The sequence below is a fragment of the Hemiscyllium ocellatum genome, chromosome 2, assembly GCF_020745735.1.
Source record: "Hemiscyllium ocellatum isolate sHemOce1 chromosome 2, sHemOce1.pat.X.cur, whole genome shotgun sequence".
Taxonomy (NCBI): Eukaryota; Metazoa; Chordata; class Chondrichthyes; order Orectolobiformes; family Hemiscylliidae; genus Hemiscyllium; species Hemiscyllium ocellatum.
Window position 1 is genome coordinate 35,734,876 of NC_083402.1, and position 27,164 is coordinate 35,762,039.

The window sequence follows — 27,164 nt, forward strand, 5'->3', positions numbered from 1 at the left end:
TTACCTAAAAACATATGTGGAGGCAGTACAGAACCTTTCATTTGCAGAGATGCTTCGATGTGCATTCAGTAATATTATTTCCAGTTAACCTAATTTAGTTCATTGTGCTACCTGTTGTTTTTAAGATTTTACTTTGCTTTTAGATTATTAGAAATGTGTCTATTTTCTTCTTTTAAAAAAGGCTTTGAAACCACCTCCTGTTTTTGAAGGTATAGCTTAAGAGCTTTTGTAACGATAGACTTGGAAGATTCTAGGAACAGCTGTCTCATAAATTAATTATTAGTGACAAGTTTATATTGCATAAATCTAAATGAGTTGAGAGTATGGTCCATTACCAGCTAACTGCACAAGGTATTTGTCATTTTACACTCTTCAGTTATTTTTTAGTGAAGTGTTAAAAATGTAAGACTTTTCTTTTGGATGACATTGAGAGATGCTGTCTGTTTCTAAGAGAGGTAAAGGCCCATATAAATGTTTCACTAAACCTAAGTGTTACTCATTTGACAGTTATGTGCGCTGTCATTCCACGGGCTATTTGCTTATCGCAATAAACAGATGAAATATGTGAATGATCTGTAGTGGCCTTTCAGTGCATCAAGCCTTTTGAGGCTGTGATTTTCTTCATAGAACATTCTGCACAAAATATTCTGGGAATGGTGATACAGTCAGCAGTTGATTAGGAAGAGCACTTGCATCATCCTCTCAGTGGTTAGATTTTGCGTGATAGAATTGCAAAATATTTTATAAAGATTATAGTTCACTCTTTGAAAGTAAACCAGGCATTGTCATTTTAGAAGTCCTCTAATAGATTTGTGTGTATTTTACACAGCAGAAGCAATGAATCACAAAAATAGTGACTACATACTGAGCTGTTGCTTCGATGAAACTGCAGCAAAATCTGTGGATTTTTATTTGTTGATAGGAATTTGGTTGTAAGCTGTCACTTTTTTTTAGGGACAAAATTTTGTTACAAAGGAACATCAGAATTTGTTCCTAGTTGTTTCTTTTGTTGAATGACTGAGTGTCTGGTGAATGGGTAACCTGTCTGTCCACATCTGGGAAATAAACAAAGAATTGAAACAAAAAAGAACTGCAACAATATGACACTTTATTTCTATGTTTGATTTTAGCTACTTAAATACATTGTCAAATTATGGATTTGGAAAATCACAGATTATTGGAAGAACCATCCAAGTCACCTCACTCTTGAACCCTTTTTGCATAACTCAATTTCTCTTTCACAAGTACATATCCAATTTCATGCAGTTTCTTCCAAATCATTGTAACTCACTGCTTAGCAAGAATACTCCGATTTCGTCCCTGCTGCATGCCAATGTCTTTTGTCAATTATCTTAAAGCTGTGACCTTGGCTAGTGGAAACCATTGTGCCCTATCCCCTCGATCAAAACTCCTCTTGATTTGAACATCCCTTGACTATCTTTGCCTGAGGAAATGTTGTTAAAAATATTTCCTCTGAATAACCAAAATTCTTCATTTTTAACACTCTGGTAACTTTCCTCTGATCCCAAGTTCCTTGTTAAGCTGTGGTGCTGTAAATTGGACGCAATACTCTGAACATCACTGATTAGACTTCAGATAAAGGTTTAGCAGAATATATTTCCTTTTGTACTGTGTCTCGATTAAAATAGCCAAGGATCAAATGTTTTTCAAAATCTTGCCAACTCCTTCTGTCATCTTCAAATCTTTGAACATATAAAACCCTTGGTGTCTTTTCCTGCAATTCCTTTAAAGTTATACCATCTAATCCTTACTAAGTTGTATATTTTTCTTTTATACTGCATCACAGTATTACTTTACACTACACTGAATTAAATTTTTTTCACCACATATCTATCCATTTCACAGTCTCTATCCTCCTGACGTCAGCTAATGTACCCCTCATTGTTTTCTTCATTTCCAAGCTTTGTGTCATCTGCAAATTTTGAAAATTACTACCCTTAGACCCAATTCAGATCATTTATACATATGTACAAGGGCAATGGTCCTAATACTGATCCTGAAAGACCTCATTTGTACTTCCCACCAACCTGAAAAATAATTATTCACTACTACCTTCTTTCTATCTCTTAGAATTTTGTATCTGTGCTGCCACTTTCCTTTAATTCCTTCGAGTTGAGTTTCTATTTTAGTAGCTTGTCTATTTTATGGCTCTTTATCAAATACTTTGTGAGAGGTCATACTTCATCAACCCTGATGATGCAGAATTTAAGTTTGGATTAGGAGGAATCAGCAAACCAGATTTTCTTTTCAGTTTAACTGCATGGGAAATGCAATAAATTCGACCTAGCTCTAATTCAGAATGATTGTAAGCAAAATAATGCAATTTTTTATGTTGTGCATTATTGTTTGAACTATTTAAATGACTTTTTATTTCTGCTGAATAGGTGGCCACTCCAGTGTTTGTTCCTCCAAAATCATACCCGCTACTTCATCGGATGTCTGGAAAAGGCCTTGGAGCGGAGTATCACTTTTCACGTCAGCAGTGTATTTACAACTCAAAAATGGTTTCTGTTCAGATCATATTAACCAATAACTCCGATAAAGAAATCAGGAACATTCGAATAGGAGAACGGAAGCTTGCATCAGGGATGCGTATACATGATTTCTATGAAATAGGTAATGAAATACAGCATTGGTATATAAGTTCCTGCTTTATATTTGGTTATGTTCCATCTTTTATTGATGTTTGTTCATCCTCTCTTGTTTTAATTCTGTAAAACCGCTACACCCATGCTTGTAGCCTTTTATAAGATACTTAGATTACTATTGGTGAAGTGATATATCTATAGATTAGTTCCATGCCCTCACCCTTTACTTTTCATGTTTTCATGTCATAAAGATGTACAGCATGGAAACAGACCGCTAAGTCCAACGTGCCATGCTGACAGATGTCTTAAATAAATCTTGTCCCATTTGCCAGCATTTGTCATATATTTCTCTAAACCCTTCCTATTCGTACAAACCCTTCCTATTCGTACAAACATCCGATGCCTTTTGAATGCTGTAATTGTACTAACCTCCACCATTTCCTCTGGCAGCTCATTCCATACGTGCGCTATACTGTGTGAAAACGCTGCCCCTTATGTCCCTTTTAAATCCTTCCCCTCTCACCTTAAATCTATGACAGCTAATTTTGGATGCCCCCACTATGGGGTAAAAGATCTTGCCTATTTACTCTATACATTCCCCTCATGATCTTATAAACATCTATAAGGTCACCCCTCAGCCTCTGATGCTCCAGGGAAAATAGCCCCCACCTATTCAGCCTCTTCCTATGGTCCAAACGCTCCAACCCTGGTAACATCCTTGTAAATCTTGTCCGAACACTTTCAAGTTTCACCACATTCCTCCACAGCAAGGAGACCAGAATTGTAAACAGTATTCCAACAGTGGCCTAACCAATGTCCTGTACAGCTGCAATGTGACCTCCCAACTCCTATATTCAATGTACTGTACTCACCAACAAAAAGCAAGCACACCAAATGCTGCCTTCATTAATCTGTCCATCTTTGACTCCACTTTCAAGGAACTGTGAACCTGCACTCCAAGGTCACTTTTATCAGCAACACTACCCAGGACCTTACCAGTAAGTGTATAAGTCCTGCCCTGATTTGTTTTTCCAAAATGCAGCACCCCTCATTTACTCAAATTAAACTCTTCTGACACTACTTGGCCTATCTGGTCAAGGCCCTGTTGAACTCTTTGGTAACCTACTTTACTGTCCACTGCACCACCAATTCTGGTGTCATCTGTGAACTTACGAACTATACCTCCTATGTTCACATCCAAATAATTTATATAAAGAACACAGTATTGATCCTTGAACAACATCGCTGGTCACAGGCATCCAGTCTAAAACGCAAGGCAACATCGTCAACACCCTCGTCCTCTATCTTCAAGCCAGTACCAAATCCAAACAATTAACTCTTACTGTATTCTATATGATCTAATCTTGCTAATCTAGACAAAAGTAAGGACTGCAGATGCTGGAAACCGGAGTTTTTAGATCAGAGTGGTGCTGGAAAAGCACAGCAGGTCAGGCAGCATCCGAGGAGCAGGAAAAATCAATGTTTTGGGCAAAAGTCCTTCATCAAGAATAGAGGCAGGAAGTCTCCAGGGTGGAGAGATAAAACCTTGCTAATCTGCCTACCATGAAGAGCCTTATTAAATGCCTTACTGAAGTCCATATAGATCATGTCCACCGCTCTTCCCTCATTCAGTCCTCTTTGTTACCACAAAAAACTCCATTGTTAATGAGAATGACTTCCCATGCACAAAGCCATGTTGACCATCCCTAATCAGTCTTTGTCTTTGCAAATGTAATCCTGTCCCTCAGGATTCCCTCCAACAATTTGCCCACCATTGATGTCAGGCTCACCAGTCTGTAGTTCCCTGGATTTTCCTTACCATTTTTCTTAAATAGCATCGCATTAGCCAAGCTCCAGTCTTTTGGCACTTGACCTGTGGCTATCGATGATATAAATACCTCAGCAAGGGGCCCAGCAATCACTTCCCTAGCTTCCTGCAGAGTTCTAGGGTACACCTGATCAGGTCCTGGAGATTTATCCACCTTTATGCTTTTTAAGCCATCCAGCCCCCACCACCACCTCGTAGTATCGTCAGTTTTCAAGAAGTCATTATTTCTTTCCCCATGTTCTATATCTTCCATTTCCTTCTCCACCGTAAACACTGCAAAATACTTGCTTAATATCCGTTGGAGATAAGGGAGTGTCTGGCATCTACTTGGTAACCTTTCTTAGCAATAGAGTTCAAATAATTACACTTTAGTCGGATATGTTTTATCGTGTAGTTTAGTTAATGTCAAAAACCAAAATTGCAAAGAAAAGATTTCATTTACGTTTTTGCTGAGGGCGTTGATTACAATGACAAGGTGTTGGGACATAACAGACCACAAAGCACTCCAATTTCTGTCCTATGTAGTTAACTGATATATATTGCCTGAGAGGATAGGGATGTGGTAGGAGATGGAGGACAGTGAAAGGCATGTTAGAATTGACCTCAGCATCTTTGTGTTAGGAAGGCTGAAGCCCATGTGCTGGAATGCTGTTTACCAACTGCCAATGAAAATGTATTTGTGGATCTCAGTTGAATGCAAGATTTGACTTTGATGCTTTGAAAGGTCAAGATGTAGGTCACTTATAAGTGACTGAGAAAATTTGGCAACGGGTGTGTAATGTGGAAAACCTGTGAACTTGCCCACTTTAGGAAGAATAGAAATGCAAATTACATAAAATGGTGGAAGTTTACAGAATGCTGCAGTGCAGAGGGATCCAGGTATCCTGGTCAGTGAATCATTTAAAAACAAATATGCAAGTACACCAAGTAATTAAAAATGAAATGCTGCCTTTATTGTAAGCAGGATGGGTTCTAGAATGGTTTGCTGCAACTGTAGGGGGCATTAATAGGAGCACACCTGGAGCAGTGTGGACAATTCTGGTATTCTCAATTAAGGAAGGGTTTGCTTGTATTGGTAACAGTTCAGAGAAGGTTTACTACACTGATTCCTGGGATAAAGGCATTATCTTAAGATAATGGATGAATGGTTTGGGCTGAGAAAAATGTGTGTCTTACTGAAACGCGTGGGAATGCACAGTAGGTGTTGAATGGATGTTTCCACTCATGGGAGAATTTCGAAAGAGGGTCACAGCTTTAAAAATAAAGGATCTCCCATTTAAGACAGTTGGGGAGTTTCTTCTCTTCCCTTCCTTTGCTTTTGGAACGTATTCGACAGAAAGCAGTGGGGTTTGGGTCATTGAATTTATTCCTAGTTGAGATTTTTGTTTGATGAGGTGTCAACAGTTTATGCAAAACAGGTAGATTAGATTAGATTCCCTACAGTATGGAAACGGGCCCTTCGGCCCGACAAGTCCACACCGACACTCTGAAGAGTAACCCACCCAGACCCATTCCCCACATTTACCCCTGACTTAATGCACCTAACACTAGGGACAATTTAGTAAGGCCATTTCAACTGACCTGCACATCTTTGGATTGTGTGAGGAAACTGGAGCACCCAAAGAAAACCCACATAGACACGGGGAAAATATGCAAACTCCACACAGACAGTCACCCGAGGCTGGAATCAAACCCAGTCCCTGGCGCTGTGAGGCAGCAGTGCTAACCACTGAGCCACCGTGCCATAGGAAAATCAGGTCAGCTATGATATTGAGTACTGGAGCAGATTTGTTGGACCTACTGCTGCCCCTATTTCTATGCAGAGGAAGTTCTGTGAAATATTGTGGGAGAAAGAAAAGCACATTTTAATTTTCTAAAAAGATTATCCTAGCAAGAGTCATTGCCATTGTGTTGGAATCCTGGAATAATGCTGCACGAAAGGAGGCCAATCGACTCAGAATTTCTGTGCCAATGGAATAGTAATTAGAAATAGTCTTCTAATACTGTATCTGCAAAATACATAATTTTTTGTTTCAGAGTGTCTTGAGCCTGGAACATCAAAGACTGCTTCAATGGGTATTGACTTCTGTGATTCTACACAGGCTGCCAACTTTGTACTATGGTAAGTAAGCTATTTGTCATCAATCTTTCTGCTAAAATATTTCCGACTTGTGACTTATCATTTTATCATATTTGTGAACGTTGAGTGAAAGTTCAGCTGGTAAGAGAGTGATCGTGTCGATGGAGTATAATGGGCCTATATTCTTTAGTATTTAGAGAATTGCTCACTCCACCTAATTAGAGGATTATTTTAATTTGTGGTTTTAGATATCCATCTATTCCTTGATATGATTGAGGCTCCTGGAACATTGATACCAAGTATTCATAGCTTATTTAATATACAATACATATTTCCAATTGTTCATTGGATATGAGCATCATTGGAATGGCAGCATTTAGTGCAAATCCCTAATTGCCTTTTGAGAAGTTGGAGGCAGACCATTTTCTTGAACCACTGAACTCTGTCTGGAGGGAGTTCCAAGATTTGATGAAGGAGCAGGAGTTGTAGTTTCAAGTCAGGCTGTTGTGGCTTGAAAAGAAACTTGCAGATAGTGGTGTGTCTAGATAGCGGATGTGGAAGATGCTTTTAGTGGAAGCTTGGTGAGTTGCTGCAGCCATCACGTTTTTGATTTATGTTGCAGCCATTGTGCACCTGTGGCAGAGGGAAGGAATGTTTGATGTGATGAATGAGTGCTGATCAAGCTGGCTGCCTTGTCCTGGATTGCATCAGCTTTCTTGAGTATTACAGGAGCTAGAGTCATCCAGGCTACTAGGGTATCTATCGCATTCACCAAGGTTGTTTCAGTAGCACTTTGTCAAGGTCACAGGTTTACAATCTAGAAGGACTTGGGCCCCAGATGTATGGGAACACCACCACGTGCAAGTTTCCCTTCAAACTGCTTACCATCATGACCTCAAGCAATTCCTTTATTTTTTTAGTTGTTGTGGAATCAAAATTCTGGAACTCTCTTCCTAATGGCATTATGAATGTACCTACTGTATCCATTTGAGAATGTGACTCACTCCCACCATCTCCAGGGCATTTGATGGTCGGCAATATAGTCATGGTCATAGAGTTATACAGCACAGAATCTGACCCTTCAATCTAATTTGTCTGCGCTGACCATATTCTAAATTAAGCCAGTTTCATTTGTCAGCGTTTGGACCAAATCCCTCTAAACCTTCCTTATTCATGTACACATTGAAATGCCTTTTAAATGTTCTAATTGGACCACCTCCTCCACTTGCCCTGGCAGCTCATTCCATATGGCCACCACCCTCTGTGTGAAAAAGTTGCCCCTTAAATCTCTTTTTCATCTTTCTCCTCTAACTTCAAAACTAGGAGGTCATAGGTTTAGACTTCCCCACTCTGCATAAAAGATGTTGTCTATTCACCCGATCCACGTCCCTCATAATTTTATAAACCTCTATAAGGTCACCCCTCTGCCTCTGACGCTCCAGGGAAAGTAGCCCCAGCGTATTCAGCCTCTCCATATAGCTCAAACCCTTCAGTACTGACCATATCCTTGTAAATCTTTTCTGAACCCTTTCAAGTTTCACAATGTGCTGGTTTAGCCAGCAGCACAGCCATCTCATGAAAAAAATGTTTTTTTTTCCTATCTCCAAGACAAAACTTTATGGAGATGGGATGTGAATTCTTCATCAGAAAAAGTGCAAATTATAGTGTAGTGTTAATGTCACTGGACTTGTAATCCAGAATCTCTCATCCCTAATATGTTCTCGGGATGCAAGTTCAAATTCATGTATAGTGGTTGGTGAAATTTGAATTTATAACAGAACATTTCTGGAATTCAGAGTTGGCCTAATGGTGACCTATCTGTTCACCAATGTGGGAAGGAAATCTACCATTCTTACCTGGTCTGGCCTACATGTAGTGGTTCAAGAAGGCAAATGGTCACCACCCTCTCTCAGGCAGTTTGGGATGGGTGATGTCCAAATCCAAATTTTAATAGTCCCAATCTAACTTGTTTTATAGGCACTGCATTCATATGGCTGTTACACTTACCTTTCAGGTAAAGGGTGCTACTGCCTGCAAAAAGTATGGTGGTGTTGATGGTTAGTACTGCCATTAAACATTATGGGGTCATAGAATTCTATAATTCTGTGATGTTTAATGACCGTACTAGCTACCCAACTAACCAAAGCATCAGTGGAGATAGTTTGCCTCCTGTCAGAAATGGCCATTCCCTCTCACTTGTCTGACATGAACAATCCTTGTCACTTAGTGATCAGATCAAGCCTGAATGTTGACCAGGTTCTGCTGCAAGTGGTGCTGAACATTGTGATGCAACATCTTTGAGAAATTAGCTGAAGATAGCAGGATATATGACCCTGAGGAATAAAAGGATGACTAGGATAGGAATAGGGCCTGTCAAAGACAGAAGTGGGAAATTGTGTGTGGACCCTGTGGAGATCAGAGAGGTGCTAAATGGATATTTCTCATCTGTTCTTACTCATGAAAAGGAGAATATTGTAGAAGTGAAGACTGAGACATGGGCTATTAGACTAGAAAGGATTGAGGTTTGTAAGGAGGACGAATTATCTATTTCACACATTTTAGAATTGATAAGTCCCCCTGAGCCAGATGGGATTTATCCAAGGATTCTCTGGGAAGCTAGGGAGGAGATGGAGGCGCCTTCGGCCTTGATCTTTGAGTTGTCATTGTCTACAGGTTTAGTACCAAAGCACTGGAGGATTGCAAACTTATTCAAGAAGGACAGCAGAGATGACCCAGGTAATTATAGATCAGTGAGCCTTGCGTTTGTTGTAGGAAAAGGTTTGGAAAGGATTATAAGGGATGGGATGTATGATCATCTAGCAAGCAACAATTTGATTGGAGATAGTCAACATTGTTTTGTCAAGGGCAGGTTGCGTCTCTCAAACTTCATTGAGTTTATGAGAAGGTGACCAAGCATGTAGATGAGGGTCGGGCAGTTGACATGGTGTACGTGGACTTCAGTAAAGCCTTTGATAAGGTTCCACATGGTAGGCTGTTGGAGAAAATGCGGAGGTATGGGATTGAGGGTGATTTAGCAGTTTAGATTAGAAACTGGCTTTGTGTAAGAAGGCGACAAATAGTGGTTGGTGGAAAATATTCAGCCTGGAGTCCAGTTATGAGTGGGTGTGCCACAAGGATCTGTTTTGGGAATACTGCTGTTGGTCATTTTTATAAACAACTTGGCCGCAGGCATAGGTGGATGGGTAGTAAGTTTACAGATGATGCTAAAGTTGGAGGAGTGGTGGACAATGGAGAAGAATGTTGCAGGGAACTTGGATAAACTACAGAATTGGACTGCAAGGTGGCAAATTGAGTTCAATGCAGCTAAATGTGAGGTGATGCACTTTGGGAAGAATAACAGGGAGGCAGAGTACTGAATCAGTGGAAAGTTTCTTGGTAGTGTGGGTGTGCAGAGTGATCTTGGTGCCCATGTACATCCCTGAAAGTTGCCACCCAGGTTGATAGTGCTGTTAAGAAGGCATATGGTGTGTTAGGTTTTATTGGTATAGAGATTGTCATGCTGCAACTGTACAAAATGCTAGTGTAGCTTCACTTGGAATATTGTGTACATTTCTGGTTGCCCCATTACAGGAAGGATGTGGAAGCATTGGAAAAGATGCAGAGGAGATTTACCAGGATGTTGCCTGGTCTGGAGTTTCTGACAAAAGGCTGAGGGATTGGGTCTGTTCTCATTGGAGAGAAGAAGGCTAAGAGGGGATTTAATAGAGACAGACAAGATGATAATAGGATTATATAGTGGACAGTGAGAATCTTTTTTCTTAGGGTGATGGTGTCTGCTTGTATGAGGGGGCATAACTAATTGAGGGGTGATAGATTTAAGACAGATGTCAGAGGTAGGTTCTTTACGCAGAGTGTGGTAAGGACGTGGAATGTCCTGCCACCCAATATAATTAACTCAGCCACATTCGGGGCTTGGATAAGCACATGGATGATGATGGGGTGGTGGAGGGGAATGGGTTTGATTAGTTCATAAGTTGGCGCAACATCAAGGGCCAAAGGTCCTGTTTGGGGCTGTATTATTCTATGTTCTATGAAGAATTTTTACAGTAATGCCAAAGTCTAAGATGATTGGCTTCTAATAACCATATCTAATTTTCTTTTTGCTCAGTATGCCTCCAACCAGTAAGAGATTTGCCCCAAATGCCATTTACTTAAAGTTTGCAATTACATACTTGAGTGTACACCCTTTTTTTTAAAAAAAAAGTGCCTATAGCCAGTACTAATGACAACTTGGAAATTATAATGCAAATCATATTTAGTTAATCAAGCCCTTTGGAATCCAGATTCTTGTTATAAATTACCTCTTTCTCTAATACCTATCAAGTCACCTTCAATATGTCTCTGTGTTACATACTTGAGGCATAGGAAGTGTATTGTCAAGATTCTCTGGACATTGAGATGATGGGGCAAGTTTGATTGAGAAGCTAATCTGTACCTGTCAGTGATTTTCATGTGTTACTCCGTCATAAAATAATTCCATACTCTGGGTAAAACATTTGCATTATTTACCAAAGAGGCTTAGAGCAAAATGAGTTGTCAGACTGTCATGCAGTTTAAGGTAGTTTTAATGGTTTTAGCGTTTTATTTGTTTATAAAAAGCACTTTTTTAAATCAACTGTTCACAAAAATATTTGGGAACAAACAACCTAATATTGGTTAATATTCAAACTTGCATGTAGTTCCTTGTGAAAATATATTAATATTGTTTTTCCATTGACGTGACTATTGAGATAAAGTCATAAATTGTAATGGAATTTGTGGAGATTATCATGCTGTATGTGAGAACCTGTGAGAATTTTCATGCTGTACTTCGGTTATTTGGTTCTATAGCAGCATTTCTTGACAACATTGGTAAAGAGTAAAGAAACGTTATCCAAATTGAGCCAGTGAACAGCATGAGATAGCTTGACTTATCTTTTATGCTTTTTATAGCAAGCTTAGATTAATCTTATGTTATGCTCCTTGTTCACAGTCACGATAGACAACTCTTCATATTTCTACTTCATTTGATATATGCGATTCATCCAGATTTGGAATTTTTTTTTTACTGTAATTCTTATGAAGCCATTGCCTGAAATTTTTGGAGTAAAGAAAGTATGTGTGAAGGTGTGTGAGAAAAGAATTTGCTGCATCCTATAAGAGAGTAAACTTTGAAGTCCATTGTTTCCTTCAAATAATTTGTTTTGAGTATCAATTGGCGGCTCAACTCCTTTTGAATTCTCTGGTTCAATCCCTTTATTCTATTTCTCCTACCAGCGTTCAACCTTTCACCCCAGGATAAAAATGCCATTTAGTTGCACCCACATGTTTCAAGTCAATCCCTGTCTTTAGTGGGTACAGCAGGTTTTCTTTGTTTCTTTTTAAATGTCTCAAGTTTTTCTTTATTCCTTTCTCACAATGATAAAGCTTCTCACTTAAGGTCACTTTGGAGACTGATCTCTGGTTAGTCTGTGCTTAATTGATCCACCCTCTGCTGCCAGCCAGTGCCAGGTCGCAATTGAACTGTACGTAGGCAAGTGAGGCGTTTTCATCACACTCCTGACTTGTGCCTTGTCGGTGGTGGACAGGCTTTGGGATATTAGGAAGTGAGTTTGCTAATGCAGAATTCCTAATCTAGTTCAGTTTCTGGTCACTGATTTCTTCAGGGTGTTGATAGTGGGGAATTCGGTGATGGTAGCACCATTGAATGTTAAAGGATGATAGTTAGATTCTTTCGTTGGAGATGGTTATTGCTTGGTATTTGTGTGGCACAAATGTACTTGCTACTTTCCAGCCCAAGTATTATCCAAGTCCACTATATTTGGATGTGGACTGCTTCAGTATCTGGGGAGTCATAAGTGTTTCTGAACATTGTGCAGTCATCAATGAACATCCACTTCTGACTTAATGGTGGAGGGAAAATCATTATGAAGCAGCTGAAGGTGATCAGCCCTAGGACACTACCCTGAGGAACTGCAAACATGTCCCAGAGTCAAGACTAGCGATCTCCAACAGCCATAACTATCTTTCTTTATACTGGATATGACACCAACCAGTGGCAACATTTTCTCTTGATTCCTATTGACTCCAGTTTTGCTGGAACTCTTTGATTCCACACTTGATCGATTACACCTTTCGATGTTAAGGGCAGTCACTCTTGCCACATATAAAGATAAACCTTTTAGTACATTGACTTCTTAACTTGATCTCTGCCGTGTTCATAAATCATTGCAAGTAATTGTCTGATGCTGATCTTACATGGCGTTTCACCACCATTTGCTCAGATTTTTGGACAGTGCTTCTCCCGCATCAAGGAGCTCAGTTACAAAGAACTTGACCGTGCACACAATAGACTCCAGCTTGAAATACTGAGAGGTGTTGGTACTGAAATGTTTTCATGACTGAGTATGTAGCAAAGTGTAGGCCACTATCTTTCTTAATGGAGAGCATGTAATTACTGGCCCTCTATTCAGCAACACTGAAATAAGCTCATAGATCTCTAGAATCAAGTAGTGAATAAAATTAAGTGTTTAGTGATCTGAATAGGCTATCCACTCGATGGGGGTGGGTTCTATTTTGAAAATGCAGGTTTAGCGTAGTTAAAACTCCAGAACTTTATTTTAGGCAAAGAAGATTGTGGAATTCTGCTCCAAATATTAATCTGTTGGGGCTATCTTGTGGATTTCTAGTCCCCTAGTTTTTTGATTTGATTTATTATTGTCACATTACCAAGATACCGTGAAAACTATTGTTTTGTGTGCTAACCTGGCAAGTCATACCATAAGTACGTACATCGGGGTAGTAGAACAGAATGCATAATGGAGTTACAGCTACAGAGAAGGTGCAGAGTAAGATCACTTCCTCATAACCACAATGATTTTAAAGATGTTGAGAAGAAACATTAACAATTACTCATTCTTATTAACCACAGAAGAACTAATTCTCAATGCACTGGTTCTTAGCTTTAATGAGCCAGCTCATTTAGAATCTTGTGTAAAGGAAACTTTCTAACTTGCAGACGTGTTACAAGTGTTGGTCCAGGGGTTCTGGGCGTTGATTGTGATGGTGCTGCAATGTAAGCTAAAGTATAAATTGTTTGGAAACAATTCTCAGAAGTTCAGATTACTTCAAACACTTTCAATGTTGCTAAAGTTAACTGCAGCTGTTATCACGGTATATCTGTACAAGGTGATTTTTGTAGTTTTCATCAGTATGTTGTGTAAATAGTTTGCAGCAACAACAATTACTTGTGTATTTGTGCAACACCTTTAGCATTATGAAACATTAAAAAAGTGTGATGCAGAGCCACACAAAATATTGTGTTAGATAAAGTGAAGCTTGGTCAAGGAGCTGTGTTTTAAGGCCTCTTAAAGGATGAAAGTAGTAGTGATGTGAATAGGAAGAAACTTCCAAATCTCTAATCCTAGACAGCTGAAGACATGATATCACAATAGTGTTGAAATATGGGCTATTAGTTTTCAATTTCCATCTTCTAATTTTAATGCCAGAGAGCTTCATTGACTCAAATGATTTTTTAAAAGGAATCAACATGGGCCAAAAATGGCAATGTGGTCACTTGACCAAAGGCTGAGGCAAATTTGGGAACCAATGTGAAATATAAACAAAATTGTCTTCACTGAAATTACCATTTCATTGCAAATTGAACCCAATCAACTGATTGGGCATCAAGCGGCTTTTTATTTTCTGTTTTAATTTTGCCTTGGCTGAGAAGTTGGACAAATAGGGAGTCACATTTAGCATTTCCCGTTTTAGCATCATTTTGCTTTACAGTCGTTGAGTTATGAGGACAAATCTCATTGTATGTTGCAAAATTCAAATTGACTGCAGTACGTTACCTGATCTGATTTGACACCATATTGATGCCATCTCTAATAAAAGCAAAATACTGTGGATGCTGGAAATCTGAAGCGCACACTGAAAGTGGAGGAGAAACTCAACAACTCTGGCAGCTTTGTATGGAGAGAGAGAGTTAATGGTTCTGAAGTAGAGTCATATCAAACCGCCACATTAATTCTGTTTCTGCCTCTACAGTTGCTGCCGAACCCAAGTTTCTCCACAGTTGTCTGTGTATGTTGGCATGACTTTTTTTCCCTTTCTTACATTTTGGGTCACTCCCAGGCTTCCCACTTGTGGGTTATTCTTGTGCCAAAACTACTGCCCAAGACCTTGAAGTGGAAGGCCCCAACACTGCCACCACTCACCCTCGATCTAACAATGAACAAATACACTGATCACCACCACACCCCTTGGGACTACAAGAGGCTTGAAGTTTCCCCAGAACACGGTATCCACCCCCACTCCCTACACCCTCCCCTGTGGGATGCCAACCGTAATCCAGCTCAGCACTTGCCACTCATTAAGGCTAATGTGATGCTTGACGTCTGACTGTAGCAGGCCCCTCTCCTTTCTCAAGGTGAGCTGGAAGAGCCAGGACTGCTGCAGCCAATGGAAATGTGCTGGGAGCCACTGAACTTCATCCAGACTAGAGTGGCCATCTCTGGCAAAATCTAGCTGCTTCCCTGCACTTTGCTGCCACAGTTATCCAGGAGTACTGGCTATCCTCGCATAGAGAGGGGAGGCAATTCCAGTGAGCTCAGCCGTAACTGAAACCTTGCCGTCATGAAAAGGAAGGCAGAAGGAAAGGCAAGCTAAGGCCCAGCAGCTAGCCAAGAGGAGCAGCCCCACTGAGTCACGTCCTGAGCAGTCCTCATTGGTGGCAGGGCCACCAAAAAAGACAACAGGAGCTGGCCGTGATGCAGCTGGCAACAAGTGAGGATTTGGCCAGGAGCCCACTAAGCAAAGGTCCCCAACCCCCTGTTCCAGTCTGGCATGCAATAAGTAGAAAATGAAATATTACTGTTACATTTTTAACAGTATGGCAGCTACCAATGTAGAATTTCAGTTATTTACATGTAATACTAATTTCAGCTTGGAGGATATGTGTACATCCTTCTCTTTGATGAGGAAAGACAGTAAGATTTTTTTCACTTGAAGTTGTGATTGTTGAGGAGCACAACCTCAATTTTGAGAGAACACTCGGCACTGTTCGTGAAAGAGTTGCTTGCAAGTCTCCAGCTTGGAAAGTCAATGGAGCAAACTCGGGAACATATAAATGAGCTATATTTTAGTAACTACCCCACAGAAAAAGAAAGAAAGGAAATGATTGGTATTTGCAAGGACTGGAAGGCTTTTTCTTTCTCTTCCCCCTATATTCTTCTCAACATCTCAAGAAGCCAGCACCTGTGATAAAGAAATTGAAGAAAAATGTATTAATCGAGAGCCCAAGGATTGTGCAGATTCTACATCAGCCAAGCGACCTCAGGTTCAGCTGTAACAAGTCAAAGATTCTAAGAAAACTGTTTCAGCTGCCATTTTCTGATCTTCCTCCTTATACTTACCACTTTCCCCTTCTTGAGCTTTATACCTGTGTTTGTGTGTGTACTTGGTGTGTTATATATCATTCTCTGTATTTTAGGAATTAATATTCCTCTTTCTTTCACTCAAGAAAATCTTGTAACTGGCCCCTTCAATTCTAATCTGATTGCTAAATTTTAATTGAAGTGTAAGATAAATGTGTGCTAAAACGAAAGTAAAAATATTTGTGGCTAGCTAAGGAGGATAAAAAGCAAGGAGCTGACTAGTGCTTGAGCCCTCCTTACCTGGTCAATACAATAGCCATTAGTGTTAGTTTATTAAAATTGAGATTGCACAAGAAATCCGAATTAGATGAGCACGGATGTTTTGGAAGTTCGTGGGATCGGAGAACATAGATAGGGAGGGCTGAGACCAAGGACAAAGTCAATGAATATGACAACTTCAAAATTAAGTTGTTGCTTGACCAAATCTTCTCAAAGCTGGCAATTGTCCAAAGATCTGTCATCAGATGAAATAGTTGTGTATGAAAATAATTCAAATTAAGATTTTCCTCCTTTAAAGAGTACGCTTTTGATGATGTGAGTGAGATTGTACATGAGCAAGAAAGAAATGCATTGTGCCTCTGGTGCAGTAATAAAAATCATTGCACTGCACTTTCAAAATTATGGCTATCGCATAAAATCGAGTGCTCATCTCCTCATTTAGTGGGAGTGCAATAACACTGGAGCATGCTTCAAAGAACTAATTAGAACAAATATTTTGTAGTGTATATATACACTAACCCATGAAGCAGTAAATTTACTCTGCATTATGAGGCATGCATACATTTTTCAATTGCTGTAGCGACCCTGTTTGGATGAGTTGTGTTAACAGCCTGAACTCTAAATTTACATGTACACAATATGATGCAATATTGTATTTCAGTTCTTCCATATTGGGAATGTTAATTTTTCATTTGTACAACTTCAGTCATTGAGACTCTAATCCTGTAATTATCATTATTTGAAAAATAAAGTTGTAATTGATAACCTTTCAGAAGAATGTCTCTGCATTCCAGTGTATCTGCATATGAGACAGATTTTTACATTTAGTGATTTCATTGACTCATTTGTATTCAAATTCATACTGGAGTTGTTTCACTAACCATGCCTAGGATAGGATAACCAAACGTGTTGCTAGATATTACAGTGTTGTCTTTGGTTTTCTCGGTGGTGACTATGGATGGGGAATTGAGGCTTGTTGTGACTTTGATGTGGTCAACTGGCATCACCTGAGAGTTTCATGCAAATCAATGTTTTATGGCAAGTGCGGTCTATGGTATTTAGAATGAATAAAAATTTGAGTTTCTGAAGTGTTGCCCAGTAATTGTTTATTACTTTTCTGTAAGATAAAATCCAGATCAATGATAGAGAATTCTGGCCTATGATTAAGATGCTCATAAATGGCTTTGCCACAGACATCAAAAAGAGGTCTTTATTATAATGGTTTAAACTGTGAGCTGAATGATCAAACAAAGCGATGGCTGAAATGTGGTTTAGTTTACAATGCAAGAAGGCTGCCATTTCAAAAGAAAAATAAGTTGTTAAAAGTGTCAACATGTGAATTTTAAAAAGTATTTTTGACTAAGTGTTGTAATGCATTCTGTGTTGAATTCTATTCCTTAGATAAATGTATACACAACATAACGGCTTTTATTTTTTTTTCAAACTGAGCTATCTGAACCTTTTTTTTTGTTTTTATATTGATTCGCACCTCAGAGTGCACTTATGTGGGTAGGACTGCTGAAATAAACGTTAATTTTATTTTAAAGTAGTTGCTCATCTCAGAATACCGCTGCTCATCATGTTTGCCTTCTGGTCCCTCCAAAGAAGTATTGAATCTTTCAGCAAATTCGATTGATCTTTTAGCAGTGTAATCACAATTACTCACCACCTTAATTGGCCTGCCAGAAATCAGAAAATGGAAACTGATCGGTTGTGTGTTCCGATCAATGGTTTTAGAGCAATACTAGCGGGGCAGGGGAGATGGAGGTTATAGTGAGATCAATTGGCCTGAGGTGTCAATCATTGTGTGTGGCTTTGCATGACAATCAATTTGCCTGACTGCAGTGGAGTGGATCTCCAGCTTTCTGTGGTACAGGTGAGAGATGGGAAAAAATTTATAGTTGCTGCAGAATATTATAGCTCATTATATTGCGGATATGAAAATGTTAACTGAATGTGAAACCATTTGTTATTTACTACAATCCGAATTGTGCTTGAAACATTGATCTATAATAGCTGTCCGTATTCAATGGTTGGAGATTACTGACAGGTCTGACATTGGTGAAGCTTGCCAATGGATCACTGAGTTTATCCAATGTGTAACTGATGCATAAAGCTAAGGAATATGTCCGCTTCAATTCCTGGTATACCTTGAATCAGTTGATTAGGGGTGGAAAAAATCTGCCCAGTGTCCATGCTGATTGCTTTATATTGACCCTCACTAGAAGTGTTGATCGAAGATGAGATTTTGTTCCAATTGTCCTTTTCATCTTCTCTTTCATGTCCTTCACCCCCCCCGCTCCACCCACCAACCCATCATTCACCAATTCCTGGCACCTGATGATGGAATCAGACCGGATCAGTATTTTTTGGGAAAGGTGTTTGAGAATGACCCTTGTCCATGGTAATATTCCTCTACTAAACCTACTTCACATAGCATAAAACTGCCAAGAGGAAAATTTAAAAAAAATTGGAGATATGATGAATATAAGATTTTAGGTATTTCAATGTAAATGCCAAAAATCCACAGCCTCTTGTTTTTCCAGTCAATATAAAAATCATAACAAAATTGAGCTAGTTCCAACTTAAAGTATCAACACATACCACACATGTTAACTTTGATTCATAAGTTTTCAATTTTGTGAATGTTTTGCAGCACGTGCAATGATCAATTCAGTGTCACTGTCCAACCTCCAGTGGGAGAGCTGCTTATGCCAGTCACCACATCTGAAAAGGATTTCAAGAAAGAACAAGGTGAGGAATGAGTGCTCATTTTTATAATCTTCGCTAAATCTAGGTTTCACTTTTTTAAAATTTGCATCCTGTTCTATGATAAAATTAAATTTCCAAACGCTCTTCTCTGTAATTTGGTCAGTAGATCCAAGTATTAATTTGACATACTTCCCCCAACTAGCTGAAATATTTTGACAGGTGTGTGTTTGTGTACACACATGAAGTGGGAGGGAATGTCTGAAGTTATTCATTGGTGGAAACTTTGAGCAAGTCACGCCGATCCCTGAAGAAAGCCGTTGATTTGTTCTTTTTAATGTGATTCTGGCAAAGGGGTCCTACCTGAAACATTAGCAAGGCTAAATATAGAAAGTGCAGAGATTTCAATCGAGCAAAAGAAAGGTGATAGAATATGCAAATAGTTTAATGACTAACCTATAAGAGAACATCAAGTTTTTCATAAGCACTTGATAAAACGATAGTTGAAGGAGAGGTAAGACAGGTTTGTACCAAAAACATTAACCTTGTGGAGGCAAAGAACTTGTCTGAGGCATTTTGCATCAGTCTTCATTAGAGAAGAGGGTGCTGCCAATAAAATAGTAATGGAGAAGGTGGTAGCAATATTGAGTAGGTTAAAAATAAAGAGGATATTCTTATTGTTGGCTGACTTCCAACGAGAGAACTCACTGGGTCCAATGAGATAAATTGCTCAGCAAAGTAAAAGTATAAATTGTGGACGGTGTGGATCTTTCAGCCCAACTAGGATATAGGAGTGGTACCAGAGCATCTGACAAATATTATACTTATTTTTTTTGAAGGATGGAGGGGTAAACTTTGCAACTACAGCCTGCTAGCCTAACATCACCGGTTAGGGGAATAGTGAGAGGCACTCGGGGGACAAAATAAATTACTATTCAGTATATTGTGGGCTAATAACTGAAAGTCAGACTGAATTTATTTAAGGTAAATTGTGTTCAGTTACCATACTCAGTTCTTTGAAATAACAAATACTTGTTGATGGACTTGGATGATGATACATGACCTTTCAAAAGTCACTCAAAGTATAAGACAATAGATTTTTCAAAAAATAAAGGATTAACGACACTAATAGCATGGTTACAAAATTGGTTTTGGGACAGAAGCAGCAAACAGTAATGAATAGTTGTTTTTTGCACCAGTGACAAGTGTCTTGCAGGGAACCTTGTTAGGCCCATTGCTGTTTTTGATAAATGTTATTGACTTAGATTTACACAGTCTGTAACGCCCAGAAACAGGCCATATGGTATAACTGTCCATTTTAGTATTTATGCTCTTCTGAATCTTTACCAGGGCCACTCAGCTCCAGATCTCTTTAAAGCCCTGGACCAAACATGGGCAAAATAGCTCAACTCCAGAGATCAGTTCAAAGTGGCATCAAGGCAACATTTCAGACTGTAGAGTCGAGAAGAGAATCAGGGGCAATATTGTCTATTGTTTGGAGTTATTCAGAGCACAATGGTGGTTGTGTTTGTTGGATGTCACTTATCTCAGATATAGGACATCTTTGCAGGAGTTTTTCAAAGTAGTGTCCTTTGCCCCACGACTTTCAGCTGCTTTATAAATGATCTTGCCTCCTTCATAAGGCCAGAAGTGGGGATGTTTGCTAATGATTACATGATTTCAACATCATTCATGACTCCCCTGAGAGAGAAGTAGTCTGTTATCATGTACGGCAAGGCCTGGAAAAACATTCAGGCCTTGGCTGTTGGGTGACCAGTAACATTCATGCCATTGCAAGTGACAGTAAATGAGCATCTCCAACAAGACGCAATCTAACCATCACCCCTTGATATTTAATGGCATTACATTTGCTCAATCCCCCACTATCAACATTCTGAGGAGATTACCATTGACCAGAAATTGAACTGGACCATCCAAATAAATGCTGCAATTGCAAGTCCGATCAGAGGCTGGGAATTCTGCTGAGGGTAGTTGGTTGACTTATAGCTTATCTACCATTTACAAGGAATGAGTCAGAAGTCTGATGGAATATTTTCTACCTACAAATCAGTGCAAATCCAACAGTACTTGAGCTCAGCACGATCCATGGCAATAAAGCCCTCTTGACTAGCACTAAAAATATTCACTCCCTTCTTCACCAGCACAGAGTGACAATGTGTTCCATTTATAAGATGCACTGCAACAGCTCATCAAAACTCCTGGGACTGCACCCTTCAAATTGCAACCATTACCACCTCGAAGAACAATAGCTGCAGATACAGGAAAACCTTTTAGCCTGTAAGTTCCACAGCAAGCCACAATCATTTCCAGATTAGAACTTTATCACCATTCCTTTACTGAAACTGGCTCAAAATCCTAGAACTCCTTCCTAATATCATTGCGAATGTACTTGCATTGCATGGGTTCATAAAGGCAGTTCACCATCATCTTTTTGATTGATGAGGGATGGGTAACAAATGTAACCTAGCTAGCGACACTCGTCCTATGAAAGAACTACTGATGACTTCTCGTTATTCTCTTATCCAGAAGAGAAACGATTATTTCTGTCCACTTTAATACTTTTAAAGTTGTCTGTAGGTCACCATTAATCCATCTGTTTTCAAGAGAGCAGAGATTCACCCTGACAACGATGTACATAGCCACATTTCTGGTGTCATCCTTGCAATTTTCAATGCCTCTAAATTATTTTGCATTATATAGCAACAAGAAATGCCCACTCTCCACTCTGAAGTGTTGATCTAATCAAGATTTGATGAATATACAGGGCAATATTTCAAAGTTTGAAAATTATAGAAAACTTGGAAATGTAACCGTGAACAGCACAATAACAGACTTTAGGAAGACGTGTTCAGATTGGTAAAATATGCAGATGTATGGTAGATTAAGGAGCAAATTACTGGAGATGCTGAAATCTGCCATGAGAGCAAAAAATGCTGGAAATCACAGCAGGTCATGCTAATGTTTTGAGTCTAGATGACTGTCTGCCTGATTTCCAGCATTGTGTTTTCATGGCAGATTTAATAAAGATAAATGCAAAGTGATATATTTTAGTACAAGAAAATAAGGAAAAACAATATGAACGAAATAATATAACTTAAAAAGGGCTGCAGCGACAGCAATTAGCAGAAGATACCAGGAAAAATGTAAGCAGGTGAGAAAGCTGTTGACCGAGTGTAACAGATCGCTGGCTTGCTTAGTCGAGGGAGAGTTCAAACACAAGGAAACGTTCATTGGAGTATTGCATTCAATTCTGGCATCACACTTGAATGTCAAAGGTTTTGTGGAGGTTGAGGAAAAGTTACAGGAATGCTGCCAGGGAAGAGGTGCTTCATTAAAGTGGTGAAACCGGGATTGTTCAAATGGATGACAACAGGATCTTATTAGTCAAAAGTGAGAGATCTTTCTGAAGCAAGAGATCGCCAAAGACTTCAAATTTAAGATGATTAGCTGATTTACCAGAAACAAATATAAGCACATTTTACAAAGGTTGTTGTGATCTGGAGTACATTGGCTTAAAAGTGATGGAAGCAGACTCAATAGTAATATTTAAAGAAACAGTCAGAGCTACAGATCACAAAGTGTGATCAAGTGGAATTAATTCACTAGCCGTATCATGCTCAGCAGTGCAAGTTGAAAATGAGAATCAAACTATCATGTAAGGCAGTAAGCGTGTTCTGTCTTTACCAACACATCTGGCTGCATCAGATCACACTTTTGGATACTCAACTGGCATAGCAGTAGAGTACAAATTCTATATTCCATATCTTGTCAGTCATTTTCAAACAGAGGATGCAGTTAAGCAGTGAAAACCCCTGTGCCTATTATTATGATCCCATGTCATGGTAATTTTGGGCAAGTCAGATCTCAGAGTGAAACCTGGCTTGATGGACCAAGCCTTTTACTTTTGAGATTGTAAGTACAGTGGTGTCAGTCACTGAACATATTCATGATGCTTCAAAGTACCTCAAACATAATGTTCAAGTTTATGACACACAAACCATTTTACGCCATGTAAGGACTGGCTTTAATTGTTTCATTATAATGAAACGTTTGAACCCCTTTACCCTCAGTAAGCGTACAAATGCTGAAACTGCAGTGAGGGTCATCCTGCTTCCACTTTAAAGATACTTTTCAGATGGCATAGCTGTATTTGGTTTCAATAGACAATAGGTGCAGGGGTAGGCCATTCTGCCCTTCGAGCTAGTACCACCATTCATCATGATCATGGCTGATCATCCTCCATCAGTATCCTGTTCCTGCCTTAACCCCATAACTCTTGATTCCACTACCCTTAAGAGCTCTATCCAACTCTTTCTTGAAAGTATCCAGATCCTTGGCTTCCACAGCCTTCTGTAGCAGAGCATTCCATACACCCACCACTCTCTGGGCGAAGAAGTTTCTCCTCCACTGTTCTAAGTGGCCTACCTTTATTTTTAAACTGTGTCCTCTGGTTCGGGACTCACCCATCAGCGGAAACATGCTTCCTGCCTCCAGAGTGTCAATCCTTTAATAATCGTATAATCAAAGTTTGGGAGAAGATTTGTAGCTCGGGTGCTCATTGTTGTGGTTCTGTTCGCCGAGCTGTGAGTTTTTGTTGCAAACGTTTCGTCCCCTGTCTAGGTGACATCCTCAGTGCTTGGGAGCCTCCTGTGAAGCGCTTCTGTCATGTTTCCTTCAGCATTTATAGGGATGTGTCTCTGCCACTTCCGGTTGTCAGTTGCTGTCCGCTGCAGTGGCGGGTATATTGGGTCCAGGTCGATGTGTTTGTTGATCGAATCAGTGGATGAGTGCCATGCCTCTAGGAATTCCCTGGCTGTTCTCTGTTTGACTTGCGCTATAATAGTAGTGTTGTCCCAGTCGAATTTATGTTGTTTGTCGTCTGTGTATGTGGCTACTAAGGATAGCTGGTCGTGTCGTTTCATGGATGCAGGTTGTTAGCTGTCTTCCTGTTTGTCCTATGTAGTGTTTTGTGCAGTCCTTGCATGGGATTTTGTACACTACATTGGTTTTGCTCATGGCTATCCTTAGTTTAATGAGAGCCAAGTTTAATGCACCCATTTGCCTTTTGGATGAGCTTATGTTGTATTTCACTGTGATCCAGTTGGTGAGGTGAGAGGAAGGGAGCATATCCGTTTGGAACGGCTAAGTTCACATGGATAAGTTGGCTTGACAGCTGAAATTCTAGAAGATCTCTTTCCTAAAACTGACAGATTCAGTTCGTCTGACTGATCATCGAGAGTTTGTACATTTTCCCCTGGGGGCCAAGTTGGCCCATTTCAATGAAGAAACAGCATTAGATATGTCCACAAAGATGTCTGCATACTGGACCCTCCTGAGTGTAAGATAGCATGAATGCAGACGGATAATACAAAATGAAATGGACAGGAAAAACTGGATTTATTTTGTTGCTTGGATTTGGTAACCGAATTTATTAATGTAGCTTCAGGCTATTCTGCAACCTTTCAAGGAGATTGTGCCGAAAAGCTATAAGTGCATTGCTTTGATTTATTTTCACTGCAATTCTCTTACAGTTAAAACAAATCCTATCTAAATTTTAAAAGTATAGTCTGTTTCCTGCACCAGACGTCAGAGTGAGCTCATTCTGAAATGTTCAAAAATTGTTTTTTTCCCCAACTGCAGCTGATGCATATTTTCCACCATTTACAATTTGTTTACATTAAATTTTGATTGTGCTGTCATGTGAATTCTCTTTAAACTCTTAATATGCAAAAGTCTAGAAATGAAATTACATTGGGAAGAGGATATCTAACAAACTGTCTTACTAATATTGCCTTTCTTGCTCCTCTTATTCTGCTGACAAAAGCATGTCTCTGTGTCTTACAGTGCTTCTGCAATGACAGGTGAGTGCGTGCCTGGCTAGAGTCTGTTCTGAACCACTATCTTTTAGCTTTGTTTTTGATCTGCTTTACAAATGCAGGAAAATGTTGCAGCTGCAGATTGCTTTTCCTGTGCACTGAGGTTTTGGTTACATTTTGTTTGCTTTTGTTGTAAGTGAGCCACTTTCCTGATTAGTCAAACAGAACCATCAATTCATAGAAGAAGTGCTCACTGGGAATTAAAGTGAACCTCAATGGAGTTGTTGCCAAAATTCTTTTTTCTTTCGCTATTTTCCTTCTATAGTTGTTGATTCTTTTTGTGAGTAAATGTGGCAGCTATGTGCTATGTTTAATCGACCAGAAAGGTTACTCTGAATAAGGTTTTTTCAAAAGTTATGTTTTTATGCAATATTCCTAATGCATTGAGTTCCACTGAGTAGGAGTCAATCTTTCAGTAAAGCACCACGCCGGGATTTCAAACATGAAAGCGTGCTGTTGATAAATTGATCTTTTCTTTCTGCTTTTGGAAAATTGCCTTTAGCAATTGTTTTGTTATATTAGCACTTTTGTGCCCTGATCCTATTTGTGCACTGTCTAATTATACAATCCTGGCACCACGGTAGAAAACGAACTAAAATAATGCCACAATATAAAAGGTTACCCTGAATAAATACAAGCTAGATTGAAACAGGATATTCAGGTTTACCATTCTCATTCTCTCTCATTACACATCGAGACATTGTGAACCAACCATAACGTTTATTGGCAAATTAGTTTTGTTTATCAAGATTCAGTTGCATTACATTTGTGGCTCCAGTGAATTTTCTTCATTTGTTTCAGGTAAATAAGAAAAGTCACAATGCAGAGGCCAAAACTATAATTTTCTAAATTATGTGGACTTATTAGATCCAGTAGATGGAAATCACAGCTGTTCTTCTATACACATTTTCATACTGCATACCTTTCCATTGAATACTACTCTTCTTAATGTACTTGTAATTAGAGGATACCATGGACAATATTGTAATTATGGAATAGCAGAAGATCCCTTAAAATTATGATTTTTCCATGTGTTTGATATTGAAAAATAAATTATTTGATTAATACCAGCTACCTTTAATTCCAGGCCATCTGAAATAATTCTGTTGCTTCACATTTCACACTATTTACATCTCAACTTATCTTGTATAATTTACAAAATTAGTTTAAATGCTTTGGTGAACAGTACTTTAAATGTCTATATTTGAAATTGAGGGTTGATACAATTCCTATCTGTCAGGGCAAAAATTGCAACACATTAAGGCCATTCAAAGTAGTCTGCTTGACAAAGAATTATTAGTTAGCTACATTGTCAGGAGTTCAAAAATACTGCGTGCAATTGGTCTTTCTATTGGGCACTAACAGTCGAGCAGTAATTGTAAATGGGTGGAAATTAATAATTTAATGATCCGTCTATATTTGGTCTTTTTTGAGTAAAGCAGGAGCAACATTTGGATGTTGTGCATAATAACAACACCTGACAACACATTTTTAAAGGGCAATCAGTTATAGGCATGAATTACTATTCTAATTGTCAATCATTTTGAAGATAATTTTGCATGTTTCCCAGCAATGAGTGGGTTGAAGACCATTTCCAGTTTTATTATTTTGAAAATTTTGTTTCAGATGGAAATGCTGCTACAAGAAATTGACCAATCTGGTGAGGCATGGCAAAAATCAAGGATAAAAATAGTATGAAGTACTGAAAATACAGTTTCAAAGAATTATATTGAACTTTAACTGTTTTATCACAGGTGCTGCCAGACCTGCTGAATATTTCTTGCACTTTATTTGCATGCTGGGAAGAGTTGGTGGGTCTAGCACATCTCTCATTTATTCGTGGGATGTGGACGTTATTGGCCTATGGAGACAGATATACAAGCAGAGTTAATATTTCAAGATGAATATGGCCATCAAGAGCGGAGTTACATGTATACTCTTTTGAATTGTGTACAGTCATTAACTTTTTAAAATCTTATTTAATCTAATTCATACTTCCTCCCATTGCTACAGGCTAGTCCACATTTCTACCTTGCTTTCCCTTGGCACCTACAATGCACCTGCAGGAACTATAATCTTTGCCCTCTCAATTTCTGCCATCCAGGGCCCCAAACACTGGTTCATGTGATGTAACCATTTGTACTGCATAAAATTTAGTCTCTAGCACTGTCTGCAACACAGCCTTCTCCATACCGGGTTGATCAAATATCAATCTGATTATCACTTTGATGACCTCTGTTCCCAACTGCAAGTGTAACCCTGTGAATCCAATCGTTTGCTATTTTAATTCTCTATTTATTCACAACCTGATTTCTTCCTCCTACGCACAGTGAATCCCAGGGAACTGCATTCTTGTCTTTAAATTTGAGCCTTTCTAATTCA

At 39.1% G+C, this 27,164-nt stretch overlaps 1 protein-coding gene across 2 annotated transcripts in view; it reads left to right on the forward strand.

Annotated features, from left to right (window-relative positions):
* ap3b1a (adaptor related protein complex 3 subunit beta 1a) overlaps positions 1-27,164 on the forward strand; it is a 309,270-nt gene that overhangs the window by 248,272 nt on the left and 33,834 nt on the right. For both annotated transcript variants that reach the window (XM_060835806.1, XM_060835815.1), the window contains exons 23-25: positions 2,406-2,637; positions 6,475-6,559; positions 18,833-18,930. In XM_060835806.1, the coding sequence (XP_060691789.1) occupies positions 2,406-2,637; positions 6,475-6,559; positions 18,833-18,930 (415 nt within the window). The remainder of the gene's footprint in view (positions 1-2,405; positions 2,638-6,474; positions 6,560-18,832; positions 18,931-27,164) is intronic.